Source organism: Mus musculus, chromosome 14 (genome assembly GCF_000001635.26).
Source record: "Mus musculus strain C57BL/6J chromosome 14, GRCm38.p6 C57BL/6J".
Classification (NCBI taxonomy): Eukaryota; Metazoa; Chordata; class Mammalia; order Rodentia; family Muridae; genus Mus; species Mus musculus.
This window is the reverse complement of record NC_000080.6, coordinates 101,464,945-101,492,444: the sequence shown is the minus strand read 5'-3', so window position 1 is coordinate 101,492,444 and position 27,500 is coordinate 101,464,945. Positions and strand designations below refer to the sequence as shown.

At 42.3% G+C, this 27,500-nt stretch overlaps 1 protein-coding gene across 14 annotated transcripts in view; it reads left to right on the top strand.

Moving 5' to 3' along the window:
• Positions 1-27,500, top strand: part of Tbc1d4 (TBC1 domain family, member 4) — a 166,922-nt gene that overhangs the window by 116,837 nt on the left and 22,585 nt on the right. For 5 of the 14 annotated variants that reach the window (XR_001781101.2, XM_006518760.4, XM_006518759.4 and 2 more), the window contains exons 6-13: positions 2,501-2,592; positions 2,823-2,933; positions 4,898-5,017; positions 13,240-13,314; positions 15,239-15,465; positions 17,204-17,368; positions 20,994-21,017; positions 26,681-26,844. Coding sequence is in view for 13 of the 14 variants with exons in the window: in XM_006518760.4 (XP_006518823.1) it covers positions 2,501-2,592; positions 2,823-2,933; positions 4,898-5,017; positions 13,240-13,314; positions 15,239-15,465; positions 17,204-17,368; positions 20,994-21,017; positions 26,681-26,844 (978 nt within the window). In the remaining variant the exon portion in view is untranslated. Of the gene's footprint in view, positions 1-2,500; positions 2,593-2,822; positions 2,934-4,897; positions 5,018-13,239; positions 13,315-14,038; positions 15,466-17,203; positions 17,369-20,993; positions 21,018-21,374; positions 21,566-26,680; positions 26,845-27,500 lie in introns of those variants that run through there. The other 9 variants (NM_001081278.2, XM_006518763.4, XM_030247707.1 and 6 more) reach the window with 5 other exon arrangements.

Below are 27,500 nucleotides of genomic sequence, written 5' to 3'. Positions count from 1 at the left end.
ACATGGATTAAGTTTGAAACATCTTTGACCATTTGGTTTTAGAGAATGACCAAAGAGTTTTCTAAGTCTCTATCATGTGTGCTTTCTGTAGCACAGCACAATACTCAGACAGGAAGTGAACATCAACATTAACTCTTAACCAAATAAAAGTCTTCATCGCTCTTCACCAGTTTTTTTGTTTTTGTTTTTCCTTCTTCATCCCGAATCCAATTCTGGCCTAATCAATTCTAATCCAATTCTGATGTTTTGCCTTGTTATTCCACAGTCTGCAAGATGCACGAAAGTTTTATCTTTATTCACATGGGGATGTGAATCGATACGATAAAATCTCAGCTGAGAAGTAATATGATAAAATCTCAGCTGAGAATCAATATGATAATATATCATCTGAGAGTCAATATGACAGTATGTCATCTGAGAGCCTCTTCAGGAGCCTTTGCTAGTACATAAGAAGTCAGGCTTATGAGGGCTTCCTACCATCAAAATAGATTTCAGCATTATCTCTGTGACCATCTACAGAATATTGCCTGTGCTTCCGAGAGAAAGGAGGGGATGAAAAGTCACTGTCCTTGTCCCCATTCCTGCCTCATAGTGAACGTCAATAGGTGCACTTGTGGGCAAGCCTGTGTAAGCCAGCTGTGCATGACTCCTTGTAGTCATGAACTAAATTCTAATTTTTTGCAACAGTTTTTAAAAAGGCATCTTTGCCATGCTATCTGCAGAGATCTGGGTCATTTTTTAAAAGTCACTAAAGTGTAGAGACGGAGGAGGTGGCTAAGCGGGTGGAGAGCAAGCAGTGTCAGCACGAGGACCGACATTTAGCACACGTATATGAAGACCGATATTTAACACACTTACAAAGGGTAGGCATCATAGCACAAGCCTGCTAGCCCATTGCTGGAGTGCAAAGGGTAGAGACGAGTGTGCCTTGTGTCTTGTGTCTTGTGTCTTAGGGGATAGATGGCAAGAGAGTCGAGCTGAAGCCGAAATGACATTCCAAACTGAGGTAGCAGGGAGAGAGAAAAGACATCCAGCATCAACCAGTGACTTCAACACCCTCTCAACTTCCCCCCAAATCAACCCATGCACAGGGCTCAAGTTCTCACAGATTGCTTTGCTTTCAGTACCTGACACTTTGTGTTTTCCTTAGAAATCCAGTTAGAATACTTAACAGCAGGCTTGTGAAGCATGGTAGTGCTTGCATCGAAACTCTGTTACACCAAACTAAGTCCTAAGAAAGTATTTTTAGTCAGCAACTTTGTCTTATCCATTATAAGTAAAAATACCGGATGCTCGGAAAACACTAAAATCCTGGCTTGATATTTCAGACTATTTACCATCCGAGAGTGAGAACCTTTCATGACCATCTTTTCACTTTAACGTTATTTACTTAGTTGTTATGTGTAGTGGCTTGTGAGTCCTAGTGTGGCACAGGTCTCATGTGGAGGTCAGAGGACAACTTGATTGAGTTGCTTTTCATTTCCTGACATCTGGTTTGTGGGGTGCAAACTTGGCGGCAAACACCTTTAACCTCTGGTCCATCTTGCTTAATACCAAATTATTTTTAAAAATTGCTAGTCCGCATAAAAGTTTACTATATGTTATATATGGCTAGATGGCTTCTCTGTAATCCAAATGTAGTGGCAATACTTACAGGGACAGGTCACCTGTATCTTTACAATGGATGCTCACGTGATCATTGTAACTGTGAATTAAACTCCCCCCCTTTTTTAAACAAAAAAAAATTAAAAATAGAAACATCCTTATGGAGACAATCCTCCAAGGACTTCGTATAAGCTCTGTGTGCATGTGTGGAATATTTGCTGGAATTTACAGTCTAGCACACATGGAAAGGTTTGCTGCACATCACAGAGATTGCTGAGGTGACAAGATTTGAAGCTGACTTGGGCTACAAAATGAGACGATCTAACAACATCAATGACAACGAAAAAACAGTGGAAAGGTTTATAAATATCTCAATACAGAGAAGTAAAAGTATTTCGTGGAATAATTGCCCTAAATGAAGTTTTACTCGATTTAAATGGAAGGCCCGAGTAGGGATCACCCCTGTTTCAGTTGTCCTGTATTTCAACGTTACTATTAATTTACGTTTATGATGGGGTAGCTCAGCAGTGGCGGCTAAGGCTAGCCCTTGACTTTCCTAACTTTCTAACTAACACCGACCCTGGGCTGCCATGTGAGTTCCCTTGGGAGTTCTCATAGTCCTTGGTTTGCGAGTTTAGTGAGTAGAAGCTGGCTGTTCTTGGCAGCATTCGAGATTCTTTGTAGCCATTCTCAGTCCAGGTCCACCAGGGTATCTGCTGGTTTAGGGGCTTGGCTGCTAGGTTTTGTCTTTGCGCTGTTCATGCTCCAGGGTTCCCCATCCTGAGAAGACTTAAGTTAGGAACCGGCTGAGGGAGGGGGAGGGTAACTTCCGGCCAACGCGCGTGTGCTTAGGCCTCTGAAGGCAGCCTCTTCCTCCAGCTTCCTCATCTTTTAGGTCTCTACCCACCTCGAGCCAAGCTGGTAATCCAGAGGCACCTCTCTTCGCTGACGGATAACGAGCAAGCTGACATCTTTGAACGGGTTCAGGTAACACTCTTCACAGATCTCCTGTAACAAACATCAGGAGCAACAATGGGCTCCCCATCACTGAATTGTTCTTTTCGTTCCATTGCCTGGAAGATATACATCCCTAGGGCTAGCAGAATGGAAAAGCTAGATTTCTATATATCCTCTGGACATGTAAATCTAGCTGAGGCTACACCAAGAGCGGTAAGTCCCGTTTGCCCTACTCGGCTCTCCCCTCGTGTTTTCAACAGAAGATGAAGCCCATCAGCGACCAGGAGGAGAACGAACTTGTGATTCTGCACCTGAGGCAGCTCTGTGAAGCCAAGCAGAGGACCCACGTGCACATCGGGGAAGGGCCGGCGGTGAGAGCAGACCTCCTCCTTGGTTTATGTCTGTCTGTGCATTAATTCACACATGGAGTTAAGAGATCACACACGACATGGGAGAGGATTCGTTCCTTTGGGCTCTCCCCTTTGTTAGGATGGTACTGTGCCTTAGAAAAAAACCTTGCATTTATGAGGTTCATGGGAAATTTTAGCAGACACTGGTGCATGGAGATGGATCGAATCATTATAGTTTCAAAATGTAAAATAACTTGGTATTTTGGGTAGAAAAAAGGCAACCATGTAGATTCACAATGTACAATGAATGAACATATGTTAAAATTGCATTGACCTATGATTTTTTTTTTTTTTTACATATTTCTACACCTGTTTTATCTGAATGGTAACATGGACCATGGGTCATTCTTGTGCATGCCTGCTTCCACTGTAAACTGAAGGATGGCGTGTCAGAGCCCATGGTTTTGAATAAATTCTCAGTTGCACAGTGATTAACAAAACAAAAACAACAAACAAACAAACAAACAAAACCCACCACGAGACCACCATCACTAGGTCCCTACATGCACACCTCCAAAGGACACAGATAAATCCTGGTTTTGTATTTCACTGCCCCTTTTGTTGCATCAGTGACTTATTTTGGTGTGGAGACATTTGAGATGGAGCCCAGCTTTCCCCCCAAACTTCAGGTCTTCCTGCATCAGCCTTCCCAGAGGTAGAATTCGAAGCTCCTATCACCGTGCCTGGCTTTGCAGCCAAAGCTGTTGCTTCTCTCTTTGGTACATGTTGTGTGTTTTGCGTGTGCACGGGTGTGGAGGTCAGAGGAGAGTTTGCCCGAGTCAGTTCTCTCTTCCCAGGAACCTCGCTTGGGTCTAACCCAGGTGGTCGGGCATGCAGAAACTCCCTTGCCATCTGAGCCGTCTCACCCTCCCCTCTAAGATGCAGGGGGTGATCAGGCGTGACCCTCTGAGAGCTCCTGCACCCGCCTGCAGCCAGCGGACTAGTCTGCCCTTTCAGTCTTTCTCCTGACCTTTGTGTGACATTAAATATGCCGAGGTGATAAATTCCCCTAAAACACGGGGCCTCTCTTCTTAGCATTGACATTAACATATTTCCCATTTATCTAGTGCTTGAGGGCTCCCTCTCAGGGTTCCCCCTAGCTTCACCTTCTCAGGTCAGCAGAGGGCTGTGATGGGATTAAACACCCAGAGCACCTAACCGAAGACACCCCATTGATTCACGTTACTGGCAGATCTTTACTACTCTGAAAGGTACATGATCACGTACAAATAAAAAATGGAGGGTTTGTCGTCGTCGTTGTTTAGGATTTATTGATTTTGTCTGTCTGACTGGTTTGCCGTCACATGTGTCTGTCTGTGCATATGTGTGTGTGTATGGTGGTGGGGGATGACCACAGAGGTCAGAAGAGGCACTGGATCCCCTAGAACTGGAGCTATGAAAGACTGTGATCTACTGTGGATGTGCTGGGATCAGAACCTGGGTCCTCTGCGAGAACAACCAGTGCTCGGAATCACTGAGCCGCTTCTCCAGCCCTGAAAACTGAGTTTCACAAAGGCATCACTAGGATGCAGCTTAGGTCACAGAGTTTTCTGCTTGCTGAAAGTTGCTTTCCTGCATGACAGGGACACATCACAGACAGACACGTTGGAAAAGGATGGAGGTAGTCAAATGAAAAACAGCAGAAAAACTGACATCCTGAGTTTTTAATCTTTGGTAAATGAAGCGGGGAAATATACGTGATGTGGAGAGGCATGGAGAAAGGTTTTATTTTTGTCTTTTTTATTACTTACAATATTAAACTCTCTTCCTTATAATCTTTGTGTTCACAGTGTGGAACCTAAATTATTACGTCTTAATTGGGCGACTTGAAGATTGCTTGCACCTTTTTTTTTAACTGCTTCTTCCTGAGCCTACATTTAACCACAAGTGTGCTGACAATAACCCTGCTGTTTTTCTTTTCCTAGATTATTTCAAATAGTACAATCCCAGAAAATGTGACAAGCGGTGGGAGGTTCAAGCTTGATGTTCTGAAAAACAAAGCGAAGAGATCCTTAACTTCCTCCCTGGAAAATATCTTCTCCAGGGTAAGACTGAACTGGGCTATCCTAGGTAAACGTAAGACTGAACTGGGCTATCCTAGGTAAATGTATCTGCTTTCTGCTTCACTTGTGATCAGCTTGCTGAAGGCTTCGTCAAGGGGCGCTGTTAAGAAAACTTTAATTCAGTTAACATAATCTTGTAATCTCTAAATTTGAGAATCAGAGGCAAGACTGGAATGAGCAGCTAGCCTGGGCTACAGAGTAGCACCATGTCTTAGAAATCTCATAAAACAAGTTTCCTTCTTCTGAAGGTCTAGGTTTGTTCTCTGACCTCTGAAATCTGAGGTCAAGCCACAGAGATTTCTTGTTAGAAATATGTATGTGTAGAAATGGGAAATCAAATCCTGGTGTGCAGGTCTGTAAGAACTTCTGATGTTTTCATATCTCATAATGTATTTTAAAATGTCTGCTTTTCCTTTGTCCACTATTAGATGTTGACATAAAATGTTAAGAACAGTATGAAGTAATGGAAAAATTATGTATCCAATTTAGAAATTTTATACATTTCATTTAAATGGTAGCAAAATGTTTCCCCTTGCACTGGGGTTTCCTCTTTCTGAATCATGAGGTCTTAGGCCAGGGCTGCCATGATTTAGGTGCGAATCTAAGAGCCAGCTTACAGGAGACAGGTGTCAGCAGAAGAGGGCGCCTGGTGTGGGGAGCCTGATTAGTAAGGAAGGCTTAGCCTGTGAAGGGAAGTCTAGCTGAGTGAGGCAGAGGGGAGGAGCAAGCACTCACAGAGAGAGGTGCCTTATGCCAGGAGCCAGAGGCTGAACAGACTGAGGATGCTAACTGCAGTTGTGGTGTAGTAGCCCCAGTGCAGTGAAGAGAATGTTAGACCAGATGCAGCCGAATGGGCTCAGTCAGAAGGTGGTTATATTTTATGGCTTCAGTAATGTTCAATGCATCCAGGGCAGAAGGGAATTGCAAAGAGGAAAAGGGTGGAAGTCAGAAGGAACTCTTCTGTTGGGTTTAACTTAGACGTATGTGCATGAGACTGTGCATAAATGGGCATGCTCTATGCAGCTCCTAGCTTTATCGATGGAGGGCACCTGGGAGCAGCTTTCCTGTCCACCCCTGACAGCCAGCTGGGTTGGGTGACATCTGACTTCTGGAGTTTGGTTTTTCCTTGGCAAATGGTGTTGTGCCATGGCTCTTGTTGGTTGCATACTGCCTGTGACCTCCAGCTTGGGCATACCTCTAGTCCAAACTCCTCAGATAGCTGCCATTTTCTGGTCCTTGACAACTTGGCTTCATTAGTTTCTTGCCTCAGGGTGTGATGTCATTAACAACCAGAAAGTAGAAGAAGGCACAAGGAAGAGAGTTCTTTTGTTCCACTTCAGTGTGTTCTGGGAGTGGGGTGGTGGTGTGCCTATTGCCTGGGGAGTTGGTGAGGAGCAAATGAGCTGATAGACAGACAGACAGCACTTAGAGTACTGCTCAACCTGCTGTTATTATAAAACAATGCTGTATGTGTCACTTAGCAATGAGCTCTGAACTATTATATGGCTCTATATGTATATATATGTGTATATACATATATGTTTATCAATCATCTGTCTACTATCTATCATCTATCTATCTATCTATCTATCTATCATCTATCAATTATCTATCTATCTATCTATCTATCTATCTATCTATCTATCTATCATCTATCAATCATCTATCTACCTATCTATCTATCTCTCTATCCATAATCTGTCTGTCTCTCCATCCATCCTAGGCCATTCAAATAGCATTATTTTGGGAATTTATTAGCATGAGGCGATCACCATTATAAGGCCTCTATTGTAACTGTTTTACTGCGTTATGCCCCTAAGGAAGACGGGTGGCAACACATTCCAAGTCAACATTATGTCCCTCTCAGGTCATGTATGACCGTGAAAAAATCACTTAAATAATACCAGACTTGGTGCTCTTGTCCTGTAAGGGAGTGCAAGCTAATAACTGACTAGGGCTCTCTAAAGTGAATGTGCTTAATAGCTTAAGAGTACACTCTAAACTCACAGTCAATTTGCTTATAATTTATCTTGTCATGTTAAAATATATGTAAATGTGCACAATTAGGGTCTCTTGAGAAAAATCATGTCAAGATCTCAGTTTAAAAGAGGTGTCGTAGATAGGCTGGGGTTTAGAAGTGAGTGGGGCGTTTTCATTATGGTGGGTATATTTATATCCCAGCGTGTCCAGCTAATATTGCCCATATGTGCATGGATGGAGGGTTATCAAGTGGAGCATAGGCAAACCTTTACTTTCATTTTTAAGCAGAACTTATAGGAGAAACCAGTGAAGAGGATTGAGCCTGTCTGCCAGTCTCCTTGACTATGATCATATGCTAACATCTTTTTATTTTATTTTATTTTATTTTATTTTATTTTATTTTATTTTATTTTATTACTTATTCACTTTACATCCTGTTCACTGCCCCTACTCCTGGCCACCCCCTCCCACATGCCTTCTGCTATTCTTTTTTCTCCTTTTCCTCTGAGCAGGTGGGGGCACCCTTGGGTATCCCCTACCTTGGAACTTCAATCTCTGCAAGGCTTGGTGCTTCCTCTTCTACTGAGGTCAGACAAGGCAGCCCAGTTAGAACATATCCCACATATAGGATATGTTCCAGGATAACCCCATTCAAGTTGTTCAGGACCCACAAGAAGGTCAAGCTGCACATCTGATACATATGTGCTGCGAGACCTGGGTCCAGCCTGTGTACGTTCTTTGGTTGGTGGTTCAGACTCTGAGAGTCCCAAGGGTACAGGTTAATTGACTCTGTGGGTCTTCCTGTGGAGTTCCTATCTCCTTTGTGGCCCACAATTCTTCCTGTTCTTCCATAAGAGTCCCCAAGCTCCATCCACGGTTTGGCTGTGGGCATCTGTATCCATCTCAGTCAGCTGCCAGGTGGAGCCTCTCAGAGGACAGCCATGCTCCTGTCTGCAAGCATCACAGAGATGAAGTGGCCGAGTGGTTAAGGCAATGGATTGTTAACATCTTTTGTGGGGCTTTTCGGGAATAGAACCCTGAACTTATCATATCAAAATATATAGGAAGTGGGACTGGGGCCGCTGGTGTAGAAGTACTACAGGTGATTCTGATGTACAGTGTGAAGTTTCTACTTAACTCACCATTGTGATGCTTCATGCTTCAGGCCAGCATTTATTCTTATGGTATGGACACACTTGAGCAGCTATACCATTATCTAGGACAGTGGTTCTCAACCTTCCTAATGCTATTCCCTTTAGTGCAGTTCCTTAGGTTGTGGTGACCTCCCCAACCATGTAACTGTTTTGTTTCTACTGTTATGAATCATATTGTAAGTATTTAATAGGCCACCTTAAAGGGACTGCAACTCACAAGTTGAAAACTGCTGGTCTAGGACCCTGTCTGTCATACAGAATCCTGGCCTAACCTTAGAACTGCCTCATCAGAAAATCTGGAGTCATGTCCAATAGTGTGGGCTTTAACAATCCCCCCAAAGCCACACCGACACAACCTCAAGTTTGAGAGCTGCTGCTCCGGACAAGTGTGATACTTGAAGCTCTGACACCTCAGGTAGGGGATTTACCAATACCTGTCAAAATGTCACCTGCAGGAAGGGAACACAGTTTTTCGTAACAAGTTCATCAGAATGATGGAGTAGCTGGTGAGGGACCTGAAAGCAAGATCTGGCCCTGGCAGCCTTTAAGAACTTAGACAACTTCATTTCTATTCAACTGTAGTTTCACCATTTGTAAAATGTGCATTGCAGTACTGAGTTACATTATAAATTAGCATTGTGAAAGGACCACTCTAGAAGTGTGACCTCGCAATTCACTGTAGGCTGGAAACCTGATGTTTACAAAGAAGCTGAAGGGCTGCCCTTGCCCTCCATTTAGACCTTGGTACTCTGCACAGTCCTTGCCAGGCTGACTTTGAAGTGTCTCTTCTGCATGCCTTGAATTGCTGTAACGGCTCCCAGCAAGGCCAAGGCCAATCTATTTTGGTCTCCGTGAATACTGTAGCTTTTGTGTATTGGGGTGATGCCAAATGCTATAAATGTTGTGGCCTACCAAGGTCTTCCCATGTAACAGAAGGCTGGCCACTCCATCTGTCTGGTGAAAGTCTGACAGATCTAACGGGGTTTGTGTTCCACAGCTTGTGTTTCCCCAATTTGGGTGACAGAGTAGAACTTCAGTTCAGCCTGAGTGTAGCTCTACATTGCTTTCCAAAGTGAGATGTACTTGTTTATAAGATGGGATTCCTGTTATAATTTCTTAGAAGCTCAGATCATTAACACTGAAACGTGGGCCCAAGGAAAATGACAGGCACAGGAGTTCCCCATTCGTCTTGCTTTAAAACTGGGAAAGCTGTATGTTTAGAGATTGAAGACAGAACCGTGTGTTCTGGGTGCTTTTTGCTGTTTCTCGGGTTCCCTATATACACTCTGGTGTAAAATGTGACTTATTTTGAATCCCTTTCTGATCTTGAGAGCAATGTCCACTGTTTGGTTTGTTGAGACAGGGTTTCTCTGTATAACCTTGGCTGTCCTGGATCTCACTTTGTAGACCAGGCTGGCCTTGAACTCAGAAATCCGCCTGCCTCTGCCTCCCAAGTGCTGGGATTAAAGGTGCGCCCACCACTGCCCGACTATGATGTAAATTCTTTTTCTCATGGGAATGGTCTGTGACATGGGGACAGGTTGTCATATAAGCTACAGCTAAAAGTAGCAGGCGTCATCGGCCTTACTGAATGTCTTCCAGCCACACACTATTGCAAACGTTCATTAGCTGTAAATATATCTCCTAACTAGATGCTTGCTTGCTATCATGCAGAATTAAAAGGTTTAAAGAGCACTGAGAGATTCTAGGTCATTTCAGGACACCTAACTCCACATACCTAATGTAGGTGAATTCCCTGTTGTAATTTCACCTTCCCGTAAAGCCAGACCACACGGGGGCAGCACTGAGTAAGGGCTCAAGGGCATACTTTTTTATTTTTTATTTGGAGTAGATAATTTTTATTTTGCTGTTTAGAATTAAAACAATTTGTTTTTACGTGTTCACTTTATACCCCTCTCACTGTCCCCCTCCCCATCACCCCATCACAATCCTTTCCCCTTCCCCTTCCCCTTCCCTGCCCCACCTGCTCACAGAGCATACTCTTAATTGTGCTTTCTGTGTTTACATTGCTGCCTGTCCTTTGCCAGCTAGGAAGTTGCCTTGACCACAATAACCTATTAGAATTTCCATGCAGTGTGAAATGCTTACCACCACGTGGCTCTTGATCCATGGCTGTGACTTTTATTGTTGATTTAGTTGTTATTCTCTAAGGAGCCTATGGAGATCTCAAACATACACACACACACACACACACACACACACACACACACAAACACACTCATGCACACTGATCATGAATAAGAATAATTTACTTTGTAAAGCAAGATAGGCTGCCATAAGTATGAAACAATTAACTAAGGGTAAGGAAGAGCTCTGAACACTTTCAGTAGTAGCTACAAAGGAAAAGTTCAGTAGAAGGCTAGAAAAGCAAGTCATCTGGAAAACAGAAGAAAACAACGCAGTGGGAAAACGAAACACTGTAAAACTTTAAGGCATATGTTCTGGGAGCTCCACCAAAGGACAAAGGACAAAGCTCCCAAAAGACACAGCACAGGTTTTCAAATAAATAATTAAAGAAAATATGTTAGAGCTCATGAACATGGCTTTCTAGATCTAATAGACTCAGAAAAATGCACATTAGAGCAACTGGATAAAGTTCACATTAAGGCCTGTTGTCATGGAGTCTCTGTTGCTTAAAAGGGGAAACAGCGCCAGGTACAGAGAAGCCGTAGAGCCACAAAGCCTGTGAACAAAGGATGCCGTGCAAGGATAAGGGATGATGAAGGAAGCTTTTCACACATCCACGTGAACTACTAGTGAAGTGTAAGCACAGAATAGGGACATTTGCAGCTATGCCAATCAAGATGAACGCCATCGCAGCCTCCCCCTTCTCAGAAAGTACCTGGTGAATGTGTGCCACCAAAATGAGGAAGAACACCGAGAAAGAGGAAGATGGGACTCTAATGCCAGAGGCTTCAAAGGAAATGTTTCGGTTGATGGTGAAAAGGCTACCAGGAAGCTCTATAGATCCAGTCCAGATTGGGGCAGGAGGACAAAGGTCTCAATACTGAGTTCAAAGATGAAGACTGTCACTGTTGGATCTTGTGATGTTTGACCATACGATGATCTGTTGGAAAATTTCATGACTACCAAATAAGAAGTCATTTTTAACACCTTAAGAAAGGAAGAGACAAGACACAAGATGCAATCATATGAAATTGTGGCAGCTATGTAGATGACCGCAAACAGTCCTTACAAAGGCAGGATAATAAAAGTAGAAAAGACAGATTGAACTGGCGATAAAATGACATTGAGGGAGGAGGAAAGTGAGAGGGAAGGGAAAGGAAGAGAGAGAATATGTGTTAAAACAAGCAAGAATACTTAATTCGTCTTCCAGATCCTGTCTGAAGCAGGAAGACTAAGGAATGACACCATGAGTGGCATACTGGAAGCATCAGTACAGATCAGTGGTCCTCAGCAGGGGTGAGGGCTCACAAGCCCTTTGGGGGAGTCCCATGTCAGCTATACTGTATGTCAGATATTTACATTCTGACTCATAATAGGAGTACAATCATAGTTCTGAAGTAGCAACAAAATACTTTTGTGGTTGGGGGGGGGTCCCCACAACGTGAGGAACTTTATCAGAGACGTAGCATTAGGAAGGTTGAGAACTGGCGTAAATCATCTCGAGGCTTGCTTTTGGGGGTGTGGTTCCCAGTGTGAGCGAAGAAGGTGGTAGTACAACGTTGCAAGAAAAGACTGGCTAACAAAATTTGAGTTTTGGGATTTTGTACAGGTATTACTTGGATTAAAGATTAAAATAAAATTTAATTCCTTCCAACCTCCCAAATTGAACTCACTCATATATATATGTGTGTGTGTGTGTGTGTGTATATATATATATATATATATATATATATATATACACACATACATATACACACACACATATATATAAACACACACACATATATACACATACACATATACATGTACGTATACACATGTATATATACACACATATGTAAATATATATGTATGTATGTATCTATCTATACATATACACTATTTATTAGTATATATGAGGGTAGATTTAAAAACAGCAAATACTGTGAGATGCTGTGAATCCCTTCTTTTTTGCAGAGGCCCTGGTCCATGCCAGACTTGCATTTCTGGTCACTCCGTTTAGAAGCTCTCCGTGTCTTTAATGCGTCACCTCTTAAGACCTTGTGTATGATTGCTTCTCAACACACCTCTGTGTTCTGTTTCCTCTATTTGGCTTAGGTTTTTTTCATGTGTAACATGAGACGAATAGATAGCCGTCTGTTATGTTATATCATGTTTTTTAGATTGTGTTGAGATGTCTACCAAGAGCCAGTCATTAATCGTGACATTGACTGACATCTAAGCTTGTATAGTGAATTGATTTATTGGCATTATGGGATAATGAATAAAGCAGAACCAATAACATTTAGGAGGCCCCTTTGAGGCTATGAAGGACAGAACTCTGGTTTCTGTACAGGCTTAGCCAGTACTCATGATTTTGACAAAATACTTGTTCAGGCTGGTCTTGAACTCACTCTGAAGCTCATGCTGGTTTCAAATGTGGAACTTGTAATCCTCCTGCCTCAACCTCTCAAGGACTGTGATACTCTGTTTTTACATATTTATTACATTCCTGTGATGTGAATTGTGATGTTTAAAACAAATTGTGAGGAAGGTGTGTGTCTCTTGCTTGGTATCTTAATGTCCTGTCCACATTTGCATTTGTCTGTGTGAGGTAAGACTTACCGACACGTTCACCGGTCTTGTGGATGAGAAACTTTTGAGGCTGACAGCAGAGTAACTCCTGAAGCTTGAGGCATCTTTGTAGTTGTCCCAACAGCTGAGTGAGGAACAATGGCAGTTTGGAAGAGTTGTGTGCTCTGTGCTCTGGTGGGTTGAGAGGTACATCTGTAGTAACGGGGTTACTACAGCTGGCCAGTTTGAGTGAACCGAGGGGATTAGCTTAATGCTTAAGTGGCATGAAAACTCTGAGTTACCTTCTGTACATTTCCTGTACAACTGCAAGCTGCATTCCTAACGATCCTGTCTGCACTCTTCACACAGGGAGCTAACAGGATGAGAGGTCGGCTTGGAAGTATGGACAGCTTTGAACGCGCCAACAGTCTTGCCTCAGAGAAGGTATTTATCTGGTCACAGCTCTCAGGTTTACCAGGCACTACTCTTAGCCAAAGCTGTGGTAAAACATGAATGCCAGATTATTTTGCGCTTTTTTTTTATCTTTTGATAAATAAATATTGGATGCTCTGTTGTTTTAAATGAGAAGACTCTGGGTATCAGCAGTTTATTTTTCATCCGGCTAAGCTCCCTCCTGTTGGAACGCGGTATACCCTTCATTGGCTGACTCTGCTCTTTTGCTTTGCACTACAGATAATTTGCATATAGCGTTTGAGCAACTGTTGATTTAAAGTCAAACAAATGGAAGGATCCAGTTACCACACCATAAATAGACACATACACACAGTCACACACGCACACATACAGACACACACGGGACACACACAGACACACACAGCACACACAAGACACACACAAGACACACGCAGGGCTGGAGAGATGGCTCAGTGGTTAAGAGCACTGACTGCTCTTCCAGAGATCCTGAGTTCAATTCCCAGCACCCACATGGTGGCTCACAACCATCTGTAATGGGATCTGATGCCCTCTTCTGGTGTGTTTGAGGACAGCTACAGTGTACTCATATACATAAAATAAACAATTCTTTAAAAAAAGACACATACAGACACAGACACATATATAGACACACATAAACATACACACAGATGTAGACACTCAGACACAGACAAAGCACACACATACACACACACACACAAAAGGCATATACACAGACACACAATACAAACACAGACATAAACACACACAAGGCAAACACAGACAGACAAGACACAGACACACACAACACACACACAACATAAACACACACACAGAAGGCATACACAAGACACACAACACACACACACAGGCACACACAAAGACACACAAGACACAAAAACACACACACAAGGCACACACAAAGACACACAAAACACACACAAGGCACACACACAGACACAGAAGGCACACACACACACAGACACAAGGCAGACACACAAGACACACACACGTACACACATACTTGCATGCACATGAGCCCCCTACTTGTTATTCTTTTTCCATGTTACCTTTTTTCCTCTTTTTTGTTTTTCCTTCTATTTCAGCTGCAACATCATCGTCTGTCCCACAGACAGCCCTATTGCGGGTTTCCTGTTTCCTGTTTTGTGCAATATGCATCTTGGGGCACTATCAACCTTTGTTGTCCTTAGAAAACACTATTTTTTTTTCTTTTTAATTAAACTTTTGCTGGCACCAGATACCTGTTGGTATGTGTCTGTTTTCCAGAGCCCGGCTCGTCAAGCCATTTCTCTGTGGTGCCCGTTTAAGTAGCATACCTGACTGGACTGGAAGATTTATGTTGCTCTTCACCGGATGGGAGAGGCATTCCAGAGGGCTCCCTTTGGTTCATTTCCTGTTTTTCATGTCTTTTCAAAGAAATTTACCACAGAGATCATGCCACTGGACAGAAATATCCAGAGTGGAGGACAATAATTCACGGGCTTTAAATTTATTTTTCCAAAGGCTTTGCCCTGAGCCCCAGGCACCGAGGCACTGAGATACTGTTTTGACATTCCTGGAAACGCGCATAGCCATAGGTCAGAAGTTAGGAGATCCCTGCGCTAGACTCCGCCCTCTCTGGGTCATGGCCTCTTCTCACCTCTCTGGCAACAGTGGGAAGGGACTAGTAGCCCTAGCATTTTACCACAGCCCTCAGGGGAAGAGTACCTTTTCTTTCGGATGCTCTGAGACACCTGCTTATCAGCAGCAGTGGGTTGTGGTGAAACAGATTAATCTTCACCAGGGTTGAGTAAAGAGAAAAACAAAACAGTTTTGTCATGAGTCAGGTCCCCTTTCACCGCTCAGTTCTGAGTGTCTGGTGTCTGTAGCGAGCCCCGGTGGCGGCAGACACCTTCCCGGTTGGTTTCTGTTGTAGGACTTCTCACCAGGGGACTCTCCTCCTGGGACACCGCCAGCCTCCCCACTGTCCTCCGCCTGGCACGCCTTCCCAGAGGAGGACTCCGACTCTCCACAGTTCCGAAGACGGGCTCACACATTCAGCCATCCACCTTCAAGTTCAAGGAGGAAGCTGAACTTGCAAGATGGCAAGGCCCACGGCCTACGGTCCCCTCTACTGAGGCAGAGCTCCAGCGAACAATGCAGGTAGGTCCTGGCCTGTCCCCTACTATGGGACAGCAAAGTTTAATGTCATTCTGTTTGGGTCACTTTGGAGTCAGGGTGGATTGTATTTCATGCTTTCACCAGACGTTAGGGTTCAGGGAAGTAAGGGGTGCAGTTCTCTCAGTTAAGGGAAGATGGCTGAGGTTACGATATTCCCTGAGAACGTCCTATCATTTCAAAGGGAAGCTTTCTAATTTTTTTCTCCAGAAATAATAGCGAAAACATGGCATTTGATCGTTTTGTCCCCCAACCCCCAAAACGCCCTGGCACATATTACATTCTGTCTCTTCAGTGCTGGCTCCGAGGGAGTCACGCAGCATCAATGTCCAGCTTACAGCTCCTTGTCAGTCTGGAGTCACATACTAGGTTGAGGCAGATGCCCAAGCTCCCTTCACACAGGAGAGAACATTTGGCAGTGTTTTACTATATAGCAAACTAAAGTGAAGTATGACAACTACTACACGTTTTATCATTTTATCTAAAATGATATCTATGAAATTATATATATATTAACAAAAATTATTTGTCGTCAGGTATGACGGGTTAAAGGTAAAACATGGAGCTTTTTCCTCTTCAGCTCAGATCCATGTTTTACTGCTGTCTTTCTCCCCCCTTTTCTCTCCATGTCTTTCATGTGGACAGAGAGATTGACTGTCCATGTTAGTCAGAGACATAAATAAAACCGTCTGAAGACAAAAACGTCAGATAAAAAGGCCAATTTTGCTATGAAGCGTTATCAGATTTACTTTTCTGTTTTTTTTTTTTTAAATCATGTTTTCCTCTCATGATACGGCCTTCACTGCTATTTTCTGATTGATTTGAATTCCAGAAACCAAGTAGGTTATAAAACACAGAGGTTACCAAAATAAAGAAAATCAAAGCAGTGAATTGTCTTCAGAACCTGTGTGTGTAAGAAGGAGATTAAGTGGTTCATATGCGAACCAAGATTTTATACACAATCTGATTTTTACTCTATTGATTTTTACCTAAGACAACAAATCTCTTCACCCCCAAGAGCAAACTATTATCAAGAATAAACGGTGTCAGTCAGTTTGAAAGACAAATGGTGTCTCTTCTAGTTCTTCCCTGACTTCCAAAAGTCGTATCCTATACTTTCAAATACTTTCGATCATCATGAGTATAAAAAGGTACCACATTTTGTTATTTAGGTGCGTTCTGTGCTGAAAACCCGTTGTTTATTAACAGAGCCTTGCGGGGGATCTAGGGCTTTGGATTAACAGTGCCTCAAGTCTACATAGGAAATAACACAATTATAATGTTGGATAAGCCAGAGATATTGTGTGTGGAGACTGACATCTGCCAAACACGCAATTCACCAATATGTAGAAGGGGTTTGTATCTTTAGAATAGTTAATCTTTGTATTATTCATTATCAGTTTATCCTCAGGTAAATTGTCTTCCTGTAACTATTTGTGCTTTCCTACCCCGACCCTTGACGTATCTTCTGCATGTAAGCAGATGTTTTGTCCCCAAAGTGTTAAGAGATACAACGTGTGAAGGGGGAAACTTCAGTTTAGCCACTGAGCAGAGGACTGCCTGCTCTTCTCTGTAAGTTCTGTGCAAGCGCTAGCTCGCAGCCCTTCAAGGAAAGAGTAACTTAGTAGCAAGAAGATATCTCTGTGCTTTTTCTTAGTAAGTGTCGATTCTGCTGAAATGTGGATTGTAAGAGATCTATCTCTGCTGTGTTTTCTGTACTCAGCATTGTCCCGTCAGCCCGGCGCATGTACAAGGAGAGTAATTCTTCCTGCAGCCTTCCAAGCCTTCACACATCCTTCTCTGCCCCTTCCTTCACTGCTCCCTCTTTCCTGAAAAGCTTTTATCAGAATTCAGGTAGACTGTCCCCACAGTATGAAAATGAAATCAGGTGAGACCGGTGTGCTGTTTGCCAAGTGCCATTTTGCTCCGGTGATACATTGATAATGCTACTAAAAAACAAAAAACAAACAAACAAAAAAGTGGCCGGTTAATTTCAGAGTGAAACCCGTGTGTTTGTGTGCTTGTTCTAACCTGCTTCTAATGCTCGGAGTTCAATTCCCATTAATCTTATTAAGAAAAAATAATTAGAGCGTGTATTTAACAAAGCTTTTTGAATTAAGTGTTTGATCTATGAAATGCCCTTCTTAGCCACCATCCCAGAATCTAAACCTTGTGTGGTTGGAAACAAGACCTGGTGTCATTATGTAGTAAGAAAGCTTTCCACAGTCTTGCTTCTGTTCTTTTTACGTCTCTGGGTATATTTTTGGCACCACAAGGGCACTGACTAAAGCAGCCATGCTAACAGTATGGGTGCAATATCTCTTTATTTGTGAGTACTTGGGGTATCTCTAAGGCATTACTTTGATTTTTTTCAATGTCCAGGTTGACATGTTTGAGTCTCATTGTATGCCGTGCGGTAGGCTCAGGAGAAGTCAGTAGGTTCCCACAGATCATGAGATCTGAACCCTGTAGCTTTTCTTCCTGTGTTTGCCCTAGAACATTTACATAACCCTCCCTGAATACCCTTTTTAGAAACAATGGACTTTGGAGAAGAGCCTCTTTCTAAGTTGAGATTATTATATTGGTTCTGTAACTGCTAAGTGGATTATTGTCAGTTTATGGGACATGATAGGATTCCTCTAAGGGGTTACTGTTGGCTTAACAATCCCAATTTCCTTACTATTTTTGTGTCTAGATGAACTCATTCCTTTTTTACTACTGTGTAGCATTCTGCTTATTTTAGCATAGTTTATCTGCTTTCCTGTTGATGGATGTGTGGGCTGTTTCCAGTTGTTTCATGGCTGGCAATCCTTGTAGTCAAGCAGAGAGTTGGGTATTGTCAGCCAGCATGTGTGCCACTGATACCTTCTTGACTAGTCTTTTGTTTTCTTTTCTTGTAGGTGTAAGGACATCTGAAAGTCAGTGTATAAGTAGATAGGCCTCATTAAATGTGTAGATTGGCTACATCCTAGATTTATTTCTGAGTGTCCTTTGTCCATTTGTGCCCCACTCATTCATGTTGGGTTACCAGGATGAAGAACGTGAAATTTCCGTTTGCATTAATACAATGTGTTCAAACAGAACCTCTGGTGACAGAAGGCCAATAGAATAAAGAACTTTCATGGGGGAATATTGTGAGAAAAGTTTCTAAATAAGCTTGCATGCAATAGTCTACTATAGATGCTGTGAGTTTAAAGAACCAAAAGTTCCCACCATCAAGGCATTGTTAACCCTGTCCTCTCACAGGAATACATCATTCAGTAAGTCCATTCAAAGGGTTCAACATAGTTGAGGTAAGCATATAGGGAGAGCCCTATCTTCCTTCCTTAAGTAGGGAACAGCCTTTTCCCAAAATGACAGCAAAAGTTATTAAGAAGCTGAAGGGTCAGCAGAGACTGGATGTGAATCCTAGGCTATTTCCGAGGTTGTCGTTAATACAGAGAGGATACTTCTGTTGTTCAAAGTAGGTTGTTTATTTGCCTTCCGGGATTCATGCTTGTTTGTGGTTTATTTTTGATGCTTATTCCCCATCGCGCCCCCCCATTACTCATGCTAATGAGAGGGTACTGAAGTCAGAAGGTGGGTATATACACATGAGTCTGAGGTTGGCAAAATCCACTGTTTAGTCGCTATGGCATTTTCAGTGTTGCCGATGAGTGAGTAAAGTCCTCAACATACAGAACATTGCATAAGTACTTTTCGATGTTTTTTCCAATTGTGATAGATTCTAAAAATTAGAGAATAGGTACCCTCCACACCCAACTCTTTTAATTTCATCGTACAGAGTCAGCGGGTCTGAAGTATAGTTTAGGTAAAACAAAAACCCAAAACCATTTTCACCGGGATAGCACGCCAACTCTTAAGTCCACAGCTCAGTGGGTCACCAAAGAGAGAACACCATCATGTCGACACTCACCTGTTCACAAGTGGAAGTGAACCAGAAGTCTGGTGTCTCATTTCTTAGACCATTGCTACCTTCTGACCTTACAGAGCAGAGCTGAGTTTTGCTGCTTTGAAATGCTCACATGGGATGAGGGCACATCCTTTATTTTTGTATCTGCCTTCTTTTGGCATTGCTTTGTGACATCCATTCTTGGCTGTAGGTGGCTGCAGTGCATTTAGTCCTGTGGCTATGCAGTCTTCTGTCTAATATATCATCTGTCCATGCTCTTGTGCATGGACAAGAAGGGGTTGTAGGATTTTGCTGTTGTGACAGTTATTGTATATATTTTCAGTTGTCCATGCACATGTATCATTAATGGATGTCTTCAGAATAGCAGTATTGGACAAAATGTATGTTCTTAGGTATATTCAACTAACAAGTTGCTCGGACATAAATATACTACTTACAATCTTGACGAGAATATATATTTCTGTTGTTTTGAATTAACATCAAATTTATAGAAAATTACAAAATATTACAGGATTTCCTTTAATCCTTTATATTGACTAATTAATAATTTTGCTGCATTTGCTGTATACGTTTATAAAACTCTCTCCTTGCACAAATGTAGATTATTCAGTCTAGTCTATGTGTGAGTAGAGTGTACCACATCCTTTGTTCTTAACACATTAGGACGGATGTCTTTCCCAAGAATGATGACATCTAAGAGAATGGCTTTAATTCAGTAGCTTCTGAACTCTACATCTCTCATTATTACTTTTTATAGAGAGAACATCATGTACATACAATTATGATGATACCTCCAACTATTCATAATGATGAGGGAAGGAGGTATATAATGTTATCAGCTATAATTTTCCTGTCACTTGGGTACCTACTATCTTATTAGTTGCATAAATGAATCTCTAAATATTCCTAACCGAATCGGGAATAGGACATAGCTGGATATAGGCTAATGACAGTGTTACTTTTTAGAACAGGACCACTGTTCTGAATTATTAATTCATGCGAGGGTCCTGAGAAAAAAGGACTCAAGGTCTTTTGAATGTCACAGTTTGTTAGCTGATTGATTCATTTGCACAGATTTGAAATTGCAGCAGCAAAGGAATACATGCATTTTTATGATTAATACCTTAGTTCAAGTTAATTTTTGAAAGGTTAATATTGTTTTTCTTGGTAGCTGAGTCATGTCTGTGCCTGATGATGCATGTTTTTATAGTGGATATTCACTAAATACTGCATTTCCATTCCAGCAACAGAGTTTTCTGTGTTGGTGAGGAGTTACTTTACAAGTTTTAAGGTCATGCTTAAAAATTATTTATATTGAAGTTTGTTGGTCAAAGTAAATGATTATTTTACATGGCGATACTCATTGATTCAATTCTATAATTTTTAATGAGAAAGAAAATTATTGGTGATAAACTGTTTATGGGATAGTTTTTATTTTATAATTCACTTGTATTCATTGATCGATCTGATTATTTACTAGGGTTCACTGTAGAATTAATTTGCCTGTGATGTATTGATGACTTATGGAATGTCTTTTTAAATCCTGGTTTGGGGCATTTATCTTTCTGTGCTAATATCATTCCTGTTTTCCTGTTGCTAGACAGGACACTGCTTCAGAGTCAAGGTGATTAACACGCCAAACATTTTCCTTTAATAACTTTTCCTATTTCCCTGTGGTTAGCCGCATCAGTTAAGGATACAGTTTTGGTTGTCTTCTGAATGCATGCTGTCATTCTGCACACTCTGAGGGCTGTGGAAACAGAAATGCGCCCTGTGGTGTGATCAGAGATCACAGAGAGCCATGTACAATGTCATTGCTAGCTAAAGTCCTGTTTCTACTCTATTCTGCATTGAAATTCTTTTAAAGCCCAGGTCTCCAAGAAAATTCCAATTGAAATTTAAAGTTACAACGGTGGATTAGCTGGTAGATAGGGATTTATATGCATATGAGGAGGGTTTGTTTGTTTTTTCCTGATCCCAGGAAGATAGAGAAATGAGCATCCTGAGGAAGCCTGCCAAAGAGGAGCATCTGGAGAAGAGATGCAGCCTGCCCCTCCTCACCCTAATCCTCTCATATTGGTGGTTCCTGCGAGGCATTGCTGATACCTTGCCGATGTCCCATTGGTCACAGTCAGGAAAGCACCAAGTTCCTGGCTATGGACAGGAAGGATGGTGGTAATACCGTTTCCTGGAGGGTCTCACTTTCTCTGAAAAACATCCAGAATGGTGTCTTTCCCATTGTCACTATAAGCATCCGCTCTCTGCCTGCTCTACTTTCCCTATTCTGCCTGTGTCACCAGTCTCCTGAGAGCACATGCCACCTCCCTGTCAAAATCTAACACGTTGACTTCTTTGTACTTGCAACAAAAGTTTTAAAGATTGCTCTACAATAGGCCATGCATGAAGAGAAACATCTTCAGAGACTCATTTGGCCACAGTGCTAAGATAAAAAAAGAGACTCTTCTGAGAGTTATAATTGATGGCCCTTCTTTTTTGGGGGGGGGCTGGTATTGTAGGATGACCACTTAAAGGCCATTTCTCCCATTTCAGAAGCCCAACAGAGGAACAAGTTCAGTGGAAGAGCAGTTGCCCAACATGTACAAGGCTCTGAGTTTAGCTTCTAGCACTGAAATGAAAAAGGAAAAAGAAGTTGTGAGTTTAATATAAGTGTTTTGCCTCGTGTCTTCTGGGTTTGAATGTCATCTAGCCTAGTTTTATTTTACATGGTATTAGGCTGATTCTGGGAAAGGTTATATATATTTACTAGGTATGGTTTTATTTATCTTACATTGCAGGATTATGAGCAAACATAGAACCAACTGAGAGATATTTTAAACCCAATGTACAAAACACTTTTTCACTCTCTGCACTCAGGAAGTGGAATCTAGAGTGTAAAACTCTCCATTCTTCTTTTCTTTTTCCCTGTGCTTTGTTCCACTGTCTTACCTCTCACATTTGGTCACACTCAAGATACTGTAGTGATTTCTGCTAGAGTGGCGGAATCTGCATTCTGTTTAGTCAGTAAAGATTTTCCATAGCCTGAGAGATGTTTGCCCAGGTGAAAGCCAGAACATGCATAGACTGTGAGTGCTGCTGATGCAGTTGTAAATTATCAAGCACTGTGGGCCATGTCGGAAAGAACCAAAGTTTCATTGGTTTGTTGCCCTATGCAGGCTTCTTAAGAAATTCAGGGAGGGGGGAACTTTCCCATGTGATAAGCAGCTGCTTTGGACTAGGGAAGTGTCAATATTTGTCTCAACTTGTAATGCATTTAGATGCAATAAAATGATGAAGATTTTGCCAGTGGGCAATCAGGAGTTTGAAGTTTATGATCCTTGGTTTTATTGGGTGCTGGGAGGTGCAGGAGGGCCAAGCGACAGTTTGCTGCTCAGCAGAACATGCTGTAAATCTGGGAAGAGGATTTATATTAGTGCAAAGCGGATCTCTCTCGCCTTAGTAGGAAAATTGTCATCAGCACACCTTCATTCCATCTGGTACCCAGTGGATTGATTCTTATTAAAGCAAGCAACATGTAGTAAAAATTCTGTGTTCCCAGAAGCCCAGGGATAACAAGAGTTCATTAGGTCAGGCTTCTACCTGCTTCCCCAAGGATACATCAAACCATCAACTTGAGGCATTAGTTACCACATTCTCTCCATGTTTTATGAGTGCCATGTTCAGAGCCCTGGCTCTGTAGCCTCAGTGGTGATCAGAATGATGCATAGTCTCCCTTCCCCTCCAGATTCCTCACAAGGCTCCCAGATTGTGGTTCTTGATTAATTGCGCTTGATTAATTGGAACCTAGTGGCAGGAAGTAACAAAGATTGTACCAACCTGCCTGTGGTCACAAGCTCTCCACACTGTCCTGGCTTCCTAGTTATATTTTTAATTTCATAAATCTCAGGTACAGGAAGCCCTGGCATGGAATACTTTCCCTGACTATGCCCTATGAAGCACTTTACCTGACAACTGCTTATGTTACAACTCACAAAAGGAAGTGACCTTCGGGTCATATGGAAACTTAAGAGAAAATATGTATATTATGTGTTTGATTATTTTAAAAATACATACATGTAGGTATAGTTAAGGTATTTTTACTTCATCCTTTTGTTTAAATAAGCATACAAGTTTTGAATCTCATGTATTGCTAAGCAAGTAGTAAGGCATTTACATAGGTGAGTCACTTGTGGTACTTTGTTTTGTAAGAGCCCTGGAGCTTTGTAGGAGCGAATGCAAAGGTCTTTAACATTTCTCTGCACTCTGGCCCACCTGCCTCTGAGTTCAGGCTGCATTCCTAGTTGTCACAGGAAACGCGCAGGTTATTTGGCCTTTTTCTACCTAGGGTTTCTCACTAGCAATGGGAATCATATCACCCACCCTGTGTGTCTACTGTAAGGACGAAAGCAGCCATACTTGTGATGGTTCTGTATGTGTTCTGTCTTCTTATAGTAGACACCACAAGCAGTTTAGCTTTGACATTATGCTTGTCTTAAATCTTAAATCTAAGGAAGTTAAAGTGAAAACTAATGTAGTTTTAAAGCAAAAAAAGGCAAACAAGAGAAAGTTTAGAAAGACAAAAAAGTTGTCCCTCATGTCCACTACTACAGTTTACCCTGAATCCCAAGTCAGAATATTGGAAAATCACTGTGCAATGTTTCATAGCGTCTCAGTTCCTTAAATGACCACTTTCACTGCTGCTGTTCTTGCACATGCTCATTGCATGGTTAAGCCTTTACCTAGGAGCTGCCTTCCAATCGCGTTTCATTTCCTCTCCTAGTAAGTGAAGCAGGGTAGCCTTCACCCCATTTCCAACTGCTTTTGCAAAGTATAGGCTTTACCTATGAGTAAAGGGTCCATATTCTCTTTCCCGTATTATTAGTATACAATTCAGGCACTGAATCTTGGCAGTTAAACTCTACATATGGATAAAAAAAACATGTCTGCCAGTTCATTCACATCACGGGGCTTGCAGTCAGATGCTGTGAAGTTTGCAAGTATGTCTTAGTTGGCTAAAGACCAGGGTGCTTTTATAACAGACAGCATAAACGTTGCATCTGATGGACAACAAAAGTAGCTCCAGCAAGGTACCATGACAGAAGGAAGACAGGTAATATTCCGTGAGTATTCAGCAGGACAGATGGGGAACCTTTGAACCAAAAATGCTGAATGGAAAATGCTTGAACTATGTCTCCCCCAAGCTGATATCTTTATATCAGTGTTGCACTTCAGTGTTGCAGGGAGTTTTGAACACTGGTCACCAGTTGGGTTATCACCTCATCCTGGATCCATATCAAAGGGGACTTGAGTCTGTGAGATGTATGAATTCAGATACTTCCTAACTTAAGACAGCTTGACACTTACAATATGCAAATTAGCTCACACCTACATCCTTTTTCACTTTTAATTTAGTGAATCAAGAAGCAGTATTTCTGAGAAGATAAGTCAGATTAGAAATAACTGTTCCTGAGGCTAGAGATAGAACTCATTTGGTCCAGTGTTTGTCCAGCGTTGATGAAACTCTGGATTTTGATCTGCAACACCACGTGAACCGAACAGAGTAGTATACAATTATATCTGCAGCATTCAGGAGGTAGAGGCAGGAGGATTAGAAGTTGTTCAAGGGTCACTCCTGAACATAATAAAGACGTTGAGGCCAGTCTGGGCTACATGAAAGCTCATCTCAAAGATAATAACAAATTGAGCAAAATTAGGAGGTGGAGTAGGAAGACAGAGTTGAGAAGGAAGGTAAAGAAGAGGAGGAGGAGCAGGAAGAAGAGGAAGAGAAAGAAGAAGAGGAGGAGGAAGAAGGAGAAGGAGGTGGTCGAGGAGGAGGAGGTGGTCGAGGAGGAGGAGGAGGAGAAGGAGAAGAAGGAGGAGGAGGAGGAGGAGGAGAAGAAGAAGAAGAAGAAGACAAAGAAGAAGAAGAAGAAGAAGAAGAAGAAGAAGAAGAAGAAGAAGAAGAAGAAGAAGAAGAAGAAGAAACTGCATTTCCTGATAATCTTAAGAGCAGATGTACAGAGTAAATATGAGTGAAAATATAATGGGTGGTATTGAAGTTTTCTCCTTGTATTAATTGCTCAGCACTACCGAGCTCTGAGCATCTGAGAGCCAGTGGCTTTTCTAGCTGAGAATTGTTTCTGAGCTAAGGCTGACCTTTGTGGGTATCACCACCTGTAAATGCCACCGCCTTCATCCTCCTCCCAGGACCAACCAAAGACTATGACACTCCAGAAAGTAAAATATTCTCAGCATCAGCAGCTCTCACCGTCGCGTGGTCGTCTCACTGCGAACAGAGTTGGTCTGGAAAGTAACTGTGAGTCACACTGACCTTCCTTTGGTCAGAGCCTAGCGAACTCAGAAGTGGCCTTTTCTCTAAAACAATGAAAGTCTTAGCATAGAACAGAATTTCGAAATGCGAGTCTCACAGAGCTCCGAGGTCCAGGGATGGCACACTCCTCCTTGCTGTCACCCAAAGCTTAGAGATCTTAGATCAGTTCCTTTGTCTACGTTGGATGATATCTGTACACTGTTTCCCTGATGGAAATCTCAGTGCACGGCAGCAGAGTAAATCAGCAAGTCATGGTGCATTCAAATCTGGCTAACTGCATTTTTTTTTTTTTGAGATAGAGTCTGACTCTGTAGCTCTAGTTGGCTCAGTACTTATAGAAATCCACCTTTATCTGTCTTCCTAGTGCTGGTATCAAAGGCACGCACCATCATACCTGGCTGGCTCACTGTTTAAAATTACTTATATGTATCTTAAGGATAACCTCTATGGTTGTCCATTCTCCTTGTATTTGGGTTATTTTTTTTTTCTGCCATGATCTGGATATTTGATAGCTATCAATCTTACCAGTCACATAACGTTGAAGCAATCTTGTATACACCTGGAGTGAGCTGTAAGCAAAGCTCTTTCTGAGCACGGGATGCACGGCTTACAGTGTTGGGATCAGAGTTCAGTTTCATTTCCTGGGCAGTGTACAAAGTCATTATTTAAGCAGCTGTTCCTCACATGCATAAGGACAGATATTCCACAGATTAAAACCAGGGCTGGTTGCCATCTAAGGAAGGAGTAGAAACAGCTGACTTTCTGTGACTGGGCTGTGGCCTGGATTGCAGGCTTCCCAAGAGATGGTGGATGGGAGGCAAGAGCACTGCTATCTCCTCTTTCCATGTTGCCTGTGCCTTGTGCTTGCCTGCGGCAGAACTTTTGAATGGCTTGTGCCCCCATCTCTCTATGAAGTGCGTGTCTTCCTTACCAGTTACATATTTGTTGACGTTCTGCAGTGATGGAGAAGGGAGAAAGAGGACGTCATCCACCTGCAGCAACGAGTCCCTAAATGCCGGAGGAACCCCGGTCACTCCTCGCAGAGTCTCCTGGAGACAGCGGATTTTCCTCCGGGTTGCATCTCCTGTGAACAAGTCCCCTTCAGCAATGCAGCAGCAAAAAGGTCTGAGTGCCATCATTCAGGAATTCCCCTCATGAGTGACTTAGGCTAAGGAACAGCGTGAGGACGCCTAATGTATAGATATTTAAGGGAACGCGGGGGGTGATGATAGCCTCTGTGTGCTCCTGGCAGCTTATTTAAAGCGATCGGCCTAACACGTGAGACCACAGAGCTCACACGTGCTCGAATGGAGGCATGAGTGAGTGGGATTCCTGACTTGGGTGTGACTCTACAACGCTAGGAAACTGTGGTAATGCTGTGCGCTAGAGTCATACACAAAGTGACAAAAATGTCAAACAATAAAGAAATGGGTAGATCACACTGCAATGGTTAGGTCACATAGCAACCAAAAGGGAGCATGGGTAGCTTTCTGTAATCTATTAGACCTATTAAAACGATCACAGCAAAACCCTAAACAAAACAGCAGGAAAGAAAGAGGCATGGCAGTATAGAGAGCACGTGTCTACATGAGAGCCAGAAAAGGATGTGGAGGGCCAGGGAAGGAAAGGACTCAATAGTGCTTATTTGAGAGCTTGACAAATTCCCCTCTGAAAATTCAGTATAGGGATGTGAACTGTAATAAAGAATGTGCAACTGTAGAGAAAATTAGTTCATTTTTGAGCACATAGCAAACACTCACACAAATTAGGTATATACTT